At 37.9% G+C, this 13,454-nt stretch overlaps 2 protein-coding genes across 8 annotated transcripts in view; one reads left to right on the top strand and one right to left on the bottom strand.

Annotated features, from left to right (window-relative positions):
• The first annotated feature begins 245 nt into the window (after positions 1-245).
• Positions 246-5,626, top strand: LOC127870731 (uncharacterized). The gene is made up of 4 exons (XM_052413169.1): positions 246-936; positions 1,529-1,729; positions 2,229-2,362; positions 4,147-5,626. Exons 1-4 carry the CDS (start codon positions 246-248, stop codon positions 5,530-5,532), a joined length of 2,412 nt encoding a protein of 803 aa, XP_052269129.1. The 3' UTR covers positions 5,533-5,626.
• Positions 5,627-10,353: 4,727 nt separating this feature from the next.
• The window catches only part of LOC127872864 (ral GTPase-activating protein subunit beta-like), a 78,598-nt gene continuing 75,497 nt past the window's right edge, over positions 10,354-13,454 (bottom strand). For all 7 annotated transcript variants that reach the window (XM_052416315.1, XM_052416312.1, XM_052416316.1 and 4 more), the window contains 3 exons: positions 13,042-13,198; positions 12,586-12,702; positions 10,354-10,978 (listed from right to left, as the gene is read on the bottom strand). In XM_052416315.1, the coding sequence (XP_052272275.1) occupies positions 10,858-10,978; positions 12,586-12,702; positions 13,042-13,198 (395 nt within the window). In that variant the 3' untranslated portion in view covers positions 10,354-10,857. The remainder of the gene's footprint in view (positions 10,979-12,585; positions 12,703-13,041; positions 13,199-13,454) is intronic.

Here is a 13,454-nt window from a genome sequence, read left to right as displayed (position 1 = left end):
CATCTAGCACTGACCCAATCACTACTACTAGTGCACCAATATCTAGCACTGAATCAACCACCACTACTACTAGTGCACCAACATCTATCACATACCCAAAAACAACTACTAGTGCACCAACATCTAGCACTGAACCAACCACTACTACTAGTGCACCAACATCTAGCACTGAACCAACCACTTCTACTAGTGCACCAACATCTAAAACAGACCCAACCACTACTACTAGTGCACCAACATCTAGCATGGAGCCATCCACTTCTACTAGTGCACCAACAACTATCACTGTACCAACCACTTCTACTAGTGCACCAACATCTAGCACTGAACCAACCACTACTACAAGTGCACCAGCATCTAGCATTGAACCAACCACTACTACTAGTGCACCAGCATCTATCACAGACCCAACCACTACTACTAGTGCACCAACGCATATCACTGAACCAACCACTACAACGGATACAACGTCTACTGTGGTATCAACTGACACTACATCAACAGCTGCAACAACATCTACCGTTGTACCAACTACCATTACGACTTCAGCTGCAACGATATCTACCGCAGTAACAACAACCACTACGACTGAAGCAGCCACGACATCTACTGCTCTGCCGTCTAGCACTACGACTTTAGAAGCCACAACATTTACTACTGTACCAACTACATCTACGACTGCATCAGAAACAACATTCACCGCTGTACTAACTACATTTACGACTGCAGCTGCCACAGCATCTGACGCTGAACCAACGAGTGCTGCGACTTCCGCGGCCACAATATTTACCGTTGTACCATCTAATACTTCGACTTCAGCGGCCACAATATCCACAGCTTCACCTTCTACTATAACAACCACCGCAATCTTAAAAACATCTTCAGTTGAACCCACAGCTTCATCTGAAACTATAACTACGAACATAACGATAGCAGGTGAGTTTTTTTGTTTCACTTATGAACATTTACATAGGTATTTATCGTAGAACATATCCGAATTATTTGTTTCATTCGAAAAGCTCAATTTTGCTCAATATTATTACGCACTGCACAACTGCTCGTGTTTGAGATAATTAAAGTAAATGACAGTGCTCTTGTGCGCTACTCCTCATATCATTTAGCTGAACATGTCGCCAAGTTATATTAAAATCCGCAGTGAAAAGTCCAATTTTAGAGCGGAAAACTGCGAATTAAACGCAAACTTCATGTTACATAACTGAAAATTGAATGGTACTTAGTTATTACATATGAATGCTGCTTAATTTATTTTACATTTTAGTTTAATTACCTGAACAACAGTTTCGACAAGTACCATATTAAATACCCAGCATTACCAGTACAAAATCTTTGACATCTAATAGTAAGATTGTGTTCATTTTAGGATAAATCATGGACTTATCTCAATACACATAGAAAATAAGTCGTTTGAAAAGCATTTGTATTCCTTTAAAAAATTCTTATAAGAAAAATAAACACGTTTCTTACAATTAAATCAAATAAAACTGTAAACATCTACTGTGACTTACAGATTGCGGACCCTTGACTGATCCGGAAAATGGCCGTGTAAATTTGACATCAGGAACGCTTCATGATTCAATTGCAATGTACACGTGTAATGAAGGGTTCCAAATAACGGTTGCGACGAGTCGTTTGTGCCAGTCGAACGGTAACTGGAGCGGAAGTGCCCCAACTTGTGTTTCTACCCCGGGAATCACCGGAGCGATTTCAGGTAAGTTGTTTTGAAACAATTGTTAAGATGACACGCAAAAATCAGACTAAAAATTGAACGCTTGTCCGCTTTAAATTGAGATACTATATGGCGTCTCGGGATTGTAGCGTATGGAATGACGTTATATTTTGATTCAACGTGATGTACTAAATATTACTATAAATCGTATGCGTGTGTTTACAATCGCTTCGTGTTTCTTTTAAAAAAAGTCTCTTCGTCTTCGTCTGTTGAACATCAAACATCGCACTTACCACGCTCGTTAAATGTTTCTTGCTTGTGTTCGTCAAAATAGTTTAGTTATTTTTGATCTGCGTTTTGGGAAAACTAGGCCTTATACATGCGCTTTCAGTCTCATTCCATTATAGCCTGTGCAGTTCGCACAGGCTAATTAAGGTTTGGCACTTTCCTTCTAGACTGATTGTTCGTTATGAAGAGACGAAACATTCCAAAAAGCGGAAAGTGTCGTCCCTAATTAGCCTGTACAGTCCGTATTTTTTAGATCCCTCCTCTGATTCCTCGTCTGCTTCAACCTCCAACTTCGCCCTAGGAGTCACGCTGGGCGTGGTGCTGGCGGCCGCAACCATCTTGGGGGTCGTCTGCCTTATCCGTCATCACAAGCGCCGGCGACCAAATGTACGTATGTCTTTGATAGTAGAAATCTGGACTATGCATTCCGTCCAGTTATTTAATTGTTCAAAATGTGACACGAGTTCCTTTGACCCCATTATATTCGAATTACGGTCATTTCCTGGCAAATTTTTGTATTCACTCAATACTATTTTTATGGAATCATTTAAGACAATCATACGAACATTTTGTTTTTAAATGTCCAGCGTCATGCGGAAATGGGTCTTATGCCTTATGCGGTCGGCGTAGCTCCAGACCAGCCTCCACAACCACTATGGCAAGCGGTTCAAAGCATAATCCCAAGAAACTAGGTTTCTCATGAGAACCTAGGTTCTCAGAATTAGAACCTAGGTTCTTAGAATGAGAACCTAGGTTCTCATGAGAACCTAGGTTTTCAAATGAAAACCTAGGTTCTTGTGAAAACCTGGGATACCAAAAGAGAACTTAAGTTTTCAGAATGAGAACCTAGGTTCTCATGAGAACCTAAGTTCTATGTGTCTATAAGAACCTGGGTTCTTATGAAAAACCTAGTTTCTCATGAGAACCTAGGTTCTCAAGCGTAAAGTAAGGTTTTCAAATGAGAACCTAGGTTCTCATGAAAACCTAGGTTCTCATGAGAACCTAGGTTCTCATGAGAAACCTGGTTTCTTGGGATTAAATAAACCTAGTTTCTCACGAGAACCTAGGTTCTCATGAGAAACCTGGTTTCTTGGAATTAAATAAACCTAGTTTCTTGGGATTATGCGTCGAACCGCTTGCCATAATTAACCTCCAGTTGCCTCCCATTGCTTGGTACACGCTGGCGGCATATGTGTAAAATGATACGAAATACCGGTAGGCGTGAAACCGTGAATGTTTCTCCCCAAGAATGAAATTAGTAAATTAATCGGTCGACATTGGTCTTAACACGTTAATAAAAAATTAAACTGTTTATGAAATACGTCTTTAATTGTAAATATTATTTTGAGACTAAACATTGAAACAAATTCAGATCAATCGTTACATAATACATTGTGACAGCATTAAATGAGTTTCAGATATTCAGTTCCCTTGTTCGGTACAGTTTTCTATTTTAAATATGTCTGTGATATAGTAAGCAATCATTGTGGTATAAATACAAGTTTTATCTCTATTGTTAATGTGTAATAATGTATTATTCAATCGTAAGATATCGGCAACATTGCAAGAAAAACTTATGCACTAAGGACTTTGCAAACATATTTCAATAACTTGAGATATCTGCAAAAATAAAGTTCTTAACGGTGTGTTTTCATTCTGTCCAGCCCGTGTGTAATCGTATGTGAACCCCATTGATCCTGCGCCCGGAATAATATGTGTCCCGTATTCCAAACGAGCAAGTTTACGCCGTCCGACGCGTAATTCTGAAAACCTAGGTTCTCATGGGAACCTAGGTTCATTGAAAACCTAGGTTCTCAGAGAACCTATGGTTCCCTAATGAAAATCACGGATATGACAAGCAGTTCGACGCATAATTTCAAGAAACTAGGTTTTTCATGAGAACCTAGGTTTTCAAATGAGAACCTAGGTTTTCATGAAAACCTAGGTTCTCATTTGAAAACTTGGGTTCTTGAAGCCATGTGCAATCTTGAAGCGAGAACCTAGGTCTCATTCTGAGAACCTAGGTTCTCATGAGAAACCTAGTTTCTTGGGATTATGCGTCGAACCGCTTGCCATACTCCACATGCATCTTCATTCATGCATTATTTCTCGGCTACGTAAATGCCATGCCCTACGAGAATTTAATTTAATTGCTTTTACCTCATGTACAGGACGAGGAGGAAATCGATGACGAGTATGAATCCCCGCGCGTGGCCGAACCAGTAAGCTCTGTGTTCGCCCGTAACAAGACCCTTCGCATGGCACCCGATGATCTGGAGGAAAACCCCATTTTCAATCGTAGCAGGATGAATTCGGCAATGTCCAACAACACCGTCCAATCCGAGGACAACTTAAGCGCTATAAATCAGCCGAGGCCGCTTCAAATTTCGACATCTCGTTCTAGGCACTTTTCGAACGCGGGAGGAAATTCACCCGCTGTGCCCAGGTCTGTTCGTACACCTGCAAGTGAGCACACGCTGCTTAATCTGTCCACGTACGAGCATGAGGGAGAATCTAGTACGGATTTCGATGAACAGGATGTATTTGAAAATTTACGCGTGCCTGTGCCACCAGCATTCCAAAATAAACAAATTAATATGCAAAAAGAGGGGCCCGAACTTGGCGCAGAGGAAACAGATACAAATGTTAACAATGTGCCGGAAGTCCCCGATGTAAGTGCTGCATTACTAAAAGCGAGACCGGATGTTGCAAGGAAACCGACTTTACCCGCATGGGTGACTGAGCAAAACCAACGTGAAGACACGATGGTGGAGGACATTGACGTGCCGCCTTTGCCAGCAAAGTTCAGTCCAAAACATTCTCATATACACGCTTTGGGAAATCAAGATACAGCGAATGTGTCGAAAAAACCCGATGAGCCTCACATTCTTGATATGACGCCACAACAAAAGAGAAAAACACACATTAGTAGACACATTGAAGTGCAGCCGGATACCGATATCCATTTAACTGATCTTGAAAACACCGACCAGAGCGACAGTACCCCTATGCCAAGGTCCCGATCTGCAAGCATCAGTTCAAACTTTTTCACGTCAGACGAAACCCTATCACCGGTAGAGATCGTCGGACAGGCCAATGGAATGACGGGATTCCCATCCGGAACATTCCAGAACAATGGTTCGTCTGAAAGCTCTTCGTCTACGCTCGGGATTCCGGCTCGTACAATCCGCACACCGCATTCAATTCGAATTCCTGATCAGCCATACGTGACAGAAGAGAGGCCGCTAGTGATTCGCAGAGGCGACCTTCCACCGATTGTGTGGCAGTATAATGATAACTCTTATAGAGAAAAACATCCATCGCCTGTGCGTAATAAGCCACACCTCTGGTCTAAACCTGCTCGGCCCTTAACATTTCAAGATTTGACTCTCGACGTTCGTCGAGAATCGACGAGAATTGACGCGGTTCAGTCACGCGGAACCAATTCTAGTCCCATGACCGAGGAAGATAAAGCGCGAAATGCCAACAAACTGAAACGCTTGAAGAAATTTAAGGCACTAAAAGATGCACACAAGAAAAAAGTCGTTAGAAAATAATTGTAACGATGTTCATAATGAAAGGAGATTCGTGGAATAATATTTAATGTGGGAATAACTGAATAATTTACAATGACTGTTGAAGATGATTAAATAATACGGCGTTAAAAATAATATGAACAAATTATGGTAACGATTCGAACTGAAATTTACTAAGCTTAAAAGTAAATCGATTTAGCCAACAAGAAATTCTTGAAAATTTGTTTTAAATGTAAATTGAAACACTCCGAGGGCTGATAACTCTTCAGTGTATTTTTGTTTGTTAGATTTGCTTTCATACAGACTTTCGGAAAAAGAAGCATTTATTGTTGAAGTGTTCGTTATGTTCGCGAAAAAAGTAATTGCTATTATTATACATGCATTATTTTATATTAAGTTTTAATAGATGAGCCTTATTCTGAGAAAACTGGGCTCAATGCATGTGCGTAAAGTGTTATCCCAGATTAGCCTGTGCAGTCCGCACAAGCTAATCAGGGACAACACTTCGCCTAACCTTGTTTTTCGGTAAGGGGGGACTTCCTTGAAACTAAAAATACCATAAAGCGGAAAGTGTCGTCCCTGATTAGCCTGTGCGGACTGCACATGAATTAAGCCCAGTTTACTCAGAACACGACTCATGAATATATATTCTGTATCATTTAAGTATAGCATGCGGCTTGTTAGCGAATTTTTGGTAATACATTTTAATGTATACCAGCGTGCGACATCCCGATCTAATTTTTTTTATATTGTAAGCCGTGTTACCCACATTCAAACAAAAGATCGACAGGCCCTAAATAGCTCACCTTATCACATAGATAACTTATTTACAAAGCGTTTGTGATGTTTGTATAGTAGATTGTGTTCTTTACTTGCCTTATACCTGTTCTTGTTTTATCGCAATTGAGATAGCAGGAGAACACATGTATCGATAAAGTTGTATTATGACTGGACAAACACATGACTTCTTGCTAAGGTTTTACAAAAGCCATATAAGGGAACTACCACACCACAATTTAGCCATGTGTTTCAATGGATCGGAACCATTTTTTAAAACTCGGCCGAGATATCATTAGAACAAATGTTCCGATCAAGTTTCCTTCCAAAATGTGACTCCAATAGAGTTCACATTCTTTCACTAGGAGGAAAACGTCCATGTCTCATGTCGGTCATGATTTTCAACGGACATGAACCATTTTCAAACTCGGCCGAGATATCATCAACAAGAGGCCCATGTGGGCCTGAATCGCTCTACTGCTATAAACACTGCGAGTTTGGAAAGAATAAGATGGAAACTGTGTACTTAATCGCGCGAACAAGGAGAATTTTCTCAAATTCAAGGGGAGATTATTGTGTACTTATTTCTCCGATACTGCTCATATTCAATAGGGTTCAAGTCCTCATTGATATAAAGATACTGTGCAAATTTGGAAATAATTGGATGAAAACTGTGGAATTAATTGCGTAAACAAGCGGGATTTCAAAATTTTCTCATATTCAAGGGGAAGTCATTCTGGACTTATTGCTTTGATATTGCTCTTTTTAAACAAGGGCCGTTTGTAAAACATGCCCCATATGGGCTGTCAGTTGTAGTGGCAGCATTGTGTGAATACATTTATTGTCACTGTGACCTTGACCTGTGACCTAGTGACCTGAAAATCAATAGGGGTGGTCATCTGCCAGTCATGATCAATGTACCTATAAAGTTTCATGATCCTAGGCGTAAGCATTCTTGAGCTCTCATCCGGAAACCATTTTACTGTTTCGAGTCACTGTGACCTTTACCTTTGACCTAGTGACCTCAAAATCAATAGGGGTCATCTGCCAGTCATGATCAATGTAACTATGAAGTTTCATGATCCTAGGCCTAAGCATTCTTGAGTTATCATCCGGAAACCATTTTACTATTTCGAGTCACTGTGACCTTGACCTTTGATCCAGTGACCTGAAAATCAATAGGGTTTGAATCCTAATTAATATAAAGACACTGAACAAGTTTGAAACGAATAGGATGAAAACTGTGGACTTTATCGGATAAACAAGAAAAAGTAACCATTTTACTATTACGAGTCACTGTGACCTTGACCTTTGACATAGTGACCTGAAAATGAAAAGGGGTCATCAGTCAGTCATGATCAATGTACCTATGAAGTTTCATGATCCTAGACCTGAGCATTCTTGAGTAATCATCCGGAAACCATTTTACTATTTCGAGTCACTGTGACCTTGACCTTTGACCCAGTGACCTGAAAATCAATAGGGTTAGAGTCCTCATTAATATAAAGACACTGAACAAGGTTGAAAAGAATCGGATGAAAACTGTAGACTTTATCAGATAAACAAGAAAAGTCTAACGCACGCACACATACACAGACACAATGCCATCCCATAAGCTCTTCTGCCTTTGGCAGTAGAGCTAAAAATAAATGTTCTGAACAAGCTTCATGAAGATCGGACAAACGACGTAGGTTAAACCTCTACATAAGAATGTGTATGGAAAAGTGTATGATGTCCCTTCCTTCTGTACCTTAGGCTGCATTAATTTAGGACCCGGGTTGTATCGCAGCGCCTCTACCTTTCTCACTAACAAGATTCACGGCATTTGGGACGTATTTGTAGTGTTTTTTACTCAAATATATTCAATTTTGTTGTTGTGTTGTGCTGTTGGAGAAAGCAGGAGTTCCCAGAGAAAACATCGCATTTGAAGTACGATGACCGCAAATCAAGCTTACATGTGCCAGGAGCGGGGATTGAATCGGGTCGCCTACGGTAAAGCGAGTGTAAAAACAACTGCCCGAACCCCGACAGCCCTACCAGGTATAGTGATCACTGGAATGGGTTCAATATTAGATGCGCCGCAACCACAACAATAATCCCAGCTAGTCTGGCTATTGTTGCCAAAACATCAACAGTACATTTTACAAAATGTCATGAATGGGTACTTAGTAATTTCGCCAGATAGTTTGTGTTTTATTACTTAATAAAAACAAGACCTGCCTTTGTGAAACACAATGCCCCTCACTGCGCTTCTAAGCCAGCGAGAAGCTATTTTAAAGCATTTTTTTTAAGTCCAAGGGTTAAACCTTCGTGCAAAATAAAAGGACCGAAACGAAACTCACGTTTCATCTGTAAGCCATGTCGGGAGACTCACATGCCAAAACAGCTATACAGCTGAAAGCGTTATAGATAAAAAAACAACTGCGGAAAACGTTTTCTAGAGAAAATTTCTGTACAAGGCCCATAACTTTGCCAAAAATCAAGTCCGGAAAGAAACTCACACTTTATCTGTAAGTCGTGTAAGTAACGCTGACCAGAAAGCGTCGCGTGAAAAAAACTCCGGAAAACGGTAATTATAGAGAAAATGCCATAACTTAGACCAAAGTGAATGGACTAGAACAAAATTGTCAATTCATCTACCCATCCTACAGGGAGGGGGGGGGCATAACAAGAACAAAGCATGCTAAACTAATTATAATTTAATAAATATCACTATAATTATTTCGGTAACAAAACTAAGACTATGCGCAACAACAAACTATATGACAACAGTACAACAAATGTTTAAATACATTCAACTCATAATTTTCTAAACATTTTTTTTAACATAGCTATTTTTAATATTCTTTCTATGATTTTTGTTTCATATCAAATGAAAGAGAACAAGGGACAAAATTGTCACAAAACCAGGTTTTCATTGTGAAAAAAAAATCTGATAAAGGGAGAAAACTCAAACTGAACTTTTGAAATGACCAAAAAAAATTAACCCCCTTTGTAAGTTTTTTTTTTTTTTTAAATCTATTTTTAGTCGTGGCGACCTTGACATTGGAGATATTGACGTGATTCTTTCGTGGGACACACCGTCCCATGATGGTGAACAAATGTGCCAAATGATTTTAAAATCTCACAATGAATGACATAGTTATGGCCAGGACAAGCTCATTTATGGCCATTTTTGACCTTTGAACTCAAAGTGTGACCTTGACCTTGGAGATATCGACGTAATTATTTCGCGCGACACACCGTCCAATGATGGTGAACAAATGTGCCAAATGATTTTAAAATCTGACGATGAACGACATAGTTATGGCTCGGACAAGCTCATTTATGGCCATTTTTGACCTTTGAACTCAAAGTGTGACCTTGACCTTGGAGATATCGACGTAATTATTTCGCGCGACACACCGTCCAATGATGGTGAACAAATGTGCCAAATGATTTTAAAATCTGACAATGAACGACATAGTTATGGCCCGGACAAGCTTATTCCGCCAGCCCGCCAGCCAGCCAGCCCGCCAGCCAGCCCGCCCGCATTCGCCAATCTAATAACTAGTTTTTTCCTTCGGAAAACCTGGTTAAAAAGACAAAGAGTTTAACTAATATGTGCGTGTATGATGAACAGGCAGAAGAATTCAATTCTAACACAATACTTTAGTATCATGTATAGCTCATACTTACTACTCATTGATAATTCAAGCCAATTTCTGAACCTTACACATACATACACATACATGTGAACGTATGTTCTGTCAATTTATATAAACAATTACCTTTTTACCAAGTGCTTTGTCACAGTTACATCATAAGTATTTTATATGTTTGTTTGCTTAGAATTTTTTGCCGATATGAACAGTATTTCAGTCCTATCTCTTTGATCATTTAACTTTCTCACTCTTTTGTACCAGTACTAAGTGCACATACTTAAGCCAATCACTGACAACTGCATTGACTTGACTCAGATGTAGGGGGAGAGTGATGTAAAAATAATTGCATGACCATTAACCACTCAACATACCAGCCTGGTAGTCCAGCAATCTACCAACTGAGCTTGCAGTCCCGACTTATTTATGATTATTTCTTCTGTATTTTTTAACAAACACCACAAGAAAAAGTCATTTCAAGCAAAATATTAGCTGACAGTTATATTGTTTATCATGCAACTAGCTACATTTGTAGTATCTTCAAGTACAATGCTTACAGAAAAACACTTTAACTATAAGCACTATTTGACTATATAAACTATACATGCACATATATTGCACAAATCATTGCCATTAGTATTTTCTTATATATTTTCATAGTGGGTCTTCTTCAGTACTCACACAATCTTATTAAATACAAACCATCAATTTTTAAAGCTAAAATAATTTTTCCGACCAAGCCTTTGAAACAAGTTTAGATAGCCATATGCAATTTAGTCTTGTTTTCAGATGTAAAATCTATTTTAAAAACATATTTTTCACTCTTTCTCTCCAAGATCTTCTTCTTTAAACTCAATGAGCCCAAAACCTCTTACAGAATTGTCCATTCTTAAACAAACATTTGTGTTATTCATTTTGATCCTGTGGTTCACTCCTTGCCGACGTCTTGGAAAAGTGCCGTGTAGAAGTCTGGGGCCTCCATTTTCATGTTGTAGTTCTTAAGGACATCCTGGATTTTCTGCTTCCTTCTCACATGTGGCGGCTGATACCTGGCAAATACAACCTTTACATTATACACAAGATTATTCATGACATTACTCACAAGATTATTCATGACATTACTCACAAGATTATTCATGACATTATTCACAAGATTATTCATGACATGATTCACTAGATAATTCATGACATTATTCACAAGATTATTCATGACATTATCCACAAGATTATTCAAGACATAACTCACAAGATTATTTATGACATTTTGCACAAGATTATTCTGGACATTATTCACTAGATTATTCATGACATTAGCCACAAGATTATTCATAACATTATTCACAAGATTATTCACCATGACATTATTCACAAGATTATTCACCATGACATTATTCACAAGATTGTACATGACACTTTTCACATGATTATTAATGACATTATTCACAAAATTATTCATGACATTATTCACAAGATTATTCAGGAGATTATTCACAAGATTGTTAAGGAGATTATTCACAAGATTGTTAAGGAGATTATTCACAAGATTGTTCACCATGACAGTATTCACAAGATTATTCACCATGACAGTATTCACAAGATTATTTACCATGACATTATTCACAAGATTATTCAGGAGATTATTCACAAGATTGTTCACCATGACAGTATTCACAAGATTATTCACCATGACATTATTCACAAGATTGTTCACCATAACATTATGCACAAGATTGTACATGACACTTTTTACATACTTATAAATGACATTATTCACAAGATTACTCAAGACATTATTCACAAGATTATTCATGACATTATTCACAAGATAATTCACAAGATTGTTCACCATGACAGTATTCACAAGATTATTCACCATGACATTATTCACAAGTTTATTCATGACATTATTCACTAGATTATTCATGACATTATGCACAAGATTATTCATGACATTATTAACAAGATTATACATGACATTACTTACACAAGATTTATTCATGATGTTATCCATAAGATTATTCATGACATTATTCACAAGATTATTCCTGACATTATTCACAAGATTATTCATGAATTTATTTGCAAGGTTATTCAGGAGATTATTTATGAGATTATTCATGAAATTGATTCACAAGATAATTATAAGATTATTCAGAAAATAACCAAAAGATTATTCAGGAGGTTATTTATACAATATCTCAAAAGATTTTTCCTACTTTAAAAAAAGGAGATGTGTTTGTGAAACACTTTGTCCCCATATATATGACCTTTGACATTGAAGGATGACCTTGACCTTTCACCACTCAAAATGTGCAGCTCCATGAGATACACATGCATGCCAAATATCAAGTTGCTAGCTTCAATATTGCAAAAGTTATGGCAAATGTTAAAGTTGGGGCAAACAAACAAACCAACAAACAAACCAACAGACAGGGCAAAAACAATATGCCCCCCCACTATAGTGGTGGGGGACATAAAAAGGTTTGTACAAAAAGTATTGAAACAAATAAGGTGGGCATCTATAGCAAAATTGTTAGCTTTTATCCATGATTTGTTTGTGTGCAAATGCTCCAACTATAACATACTGGCATATATTCATTTGTTTACTCTGATTATTAACTCTGATAGAAATATTCAAACAAGTAATGGTACTTACAGCTCACTTTCCAGTCTCTTGCGTTTACAAATGTTAATGGCTGTCTGTCTGACCAGGTTACCTAGGCAACGACGACTCACCACCATCCCATGCACGAGAGGTATCGCCATGGTTAACCTGCAACACAACAGACACATATTGTACTTTAATACAAGATATAAATATGATAAGCATACAAAAGGAAATTTACAACATTCAATAATAATAAATAATAAAGTTTTGCAGAATTTAACGTAAGCTACTAATACAAATTAAAAACGTACTTCACATCATAATGAACAATGTATGCAAATTTAAATGCAGTACATAATACTTTGGAAAGCATTAACATTCTTTGTCTGAATAGTTTGTAAGGATTACAAACATCCATGGTGAATCAAATATACCCCTCTACTTAATTGCAAAGGTGATAAAGCGGGTATAAAAAAAGCTAAAACCTATTCAAATGACACATACTTGCCAGTCTGACCCTGCATGTGGATCCTGAACAGACCATTCTGAAGGGCATGGATGAATATAATAAAAACATCCTTCTCTGGCTGCCGTGGTAACGGCATTGACACTGAGGTCGTGTATTGCTCTAGACCGGTCCTGGTTGCCCCGAGCAACTCACCTGAATGAACAACAGGATAAGATCTATATTCCATGTAATTATTTCAAATTAAACAGGTATTTACACTGTGGGTGATACCATTAAGGTGAGTATTCTACCTTTAATAATTTTGTGGACAATTGAGCTTAAATTTTGTTTTTTAATCAAACAAATGTTCAATATAATTAAAATCTGAATATCATAAATTCTTGTTGTATTCATTTAATTCATCTATTTAATAACCATTTTTTAATTGTAATCTATAGGCAAGGGCTGT

The sequence above is a fragment of the Dreissena polymorpha genome, chromosome 3 (genome assembly GCF_020536995.1).
Source record: "Dreissena polymorpha isolate Duluth1 chromosome 3, UMN_Dpol_1.0, whole genome shotgun sequence".
NCBI lineage: Eukaryota > Metazoa > Mollusca > Bivalvia > Myida > Dreissenidae > Dreissena > Dreissena polymorpha.
This window is presented reverse-complemented; position numbering and strand designations above follow the sequence as displayed.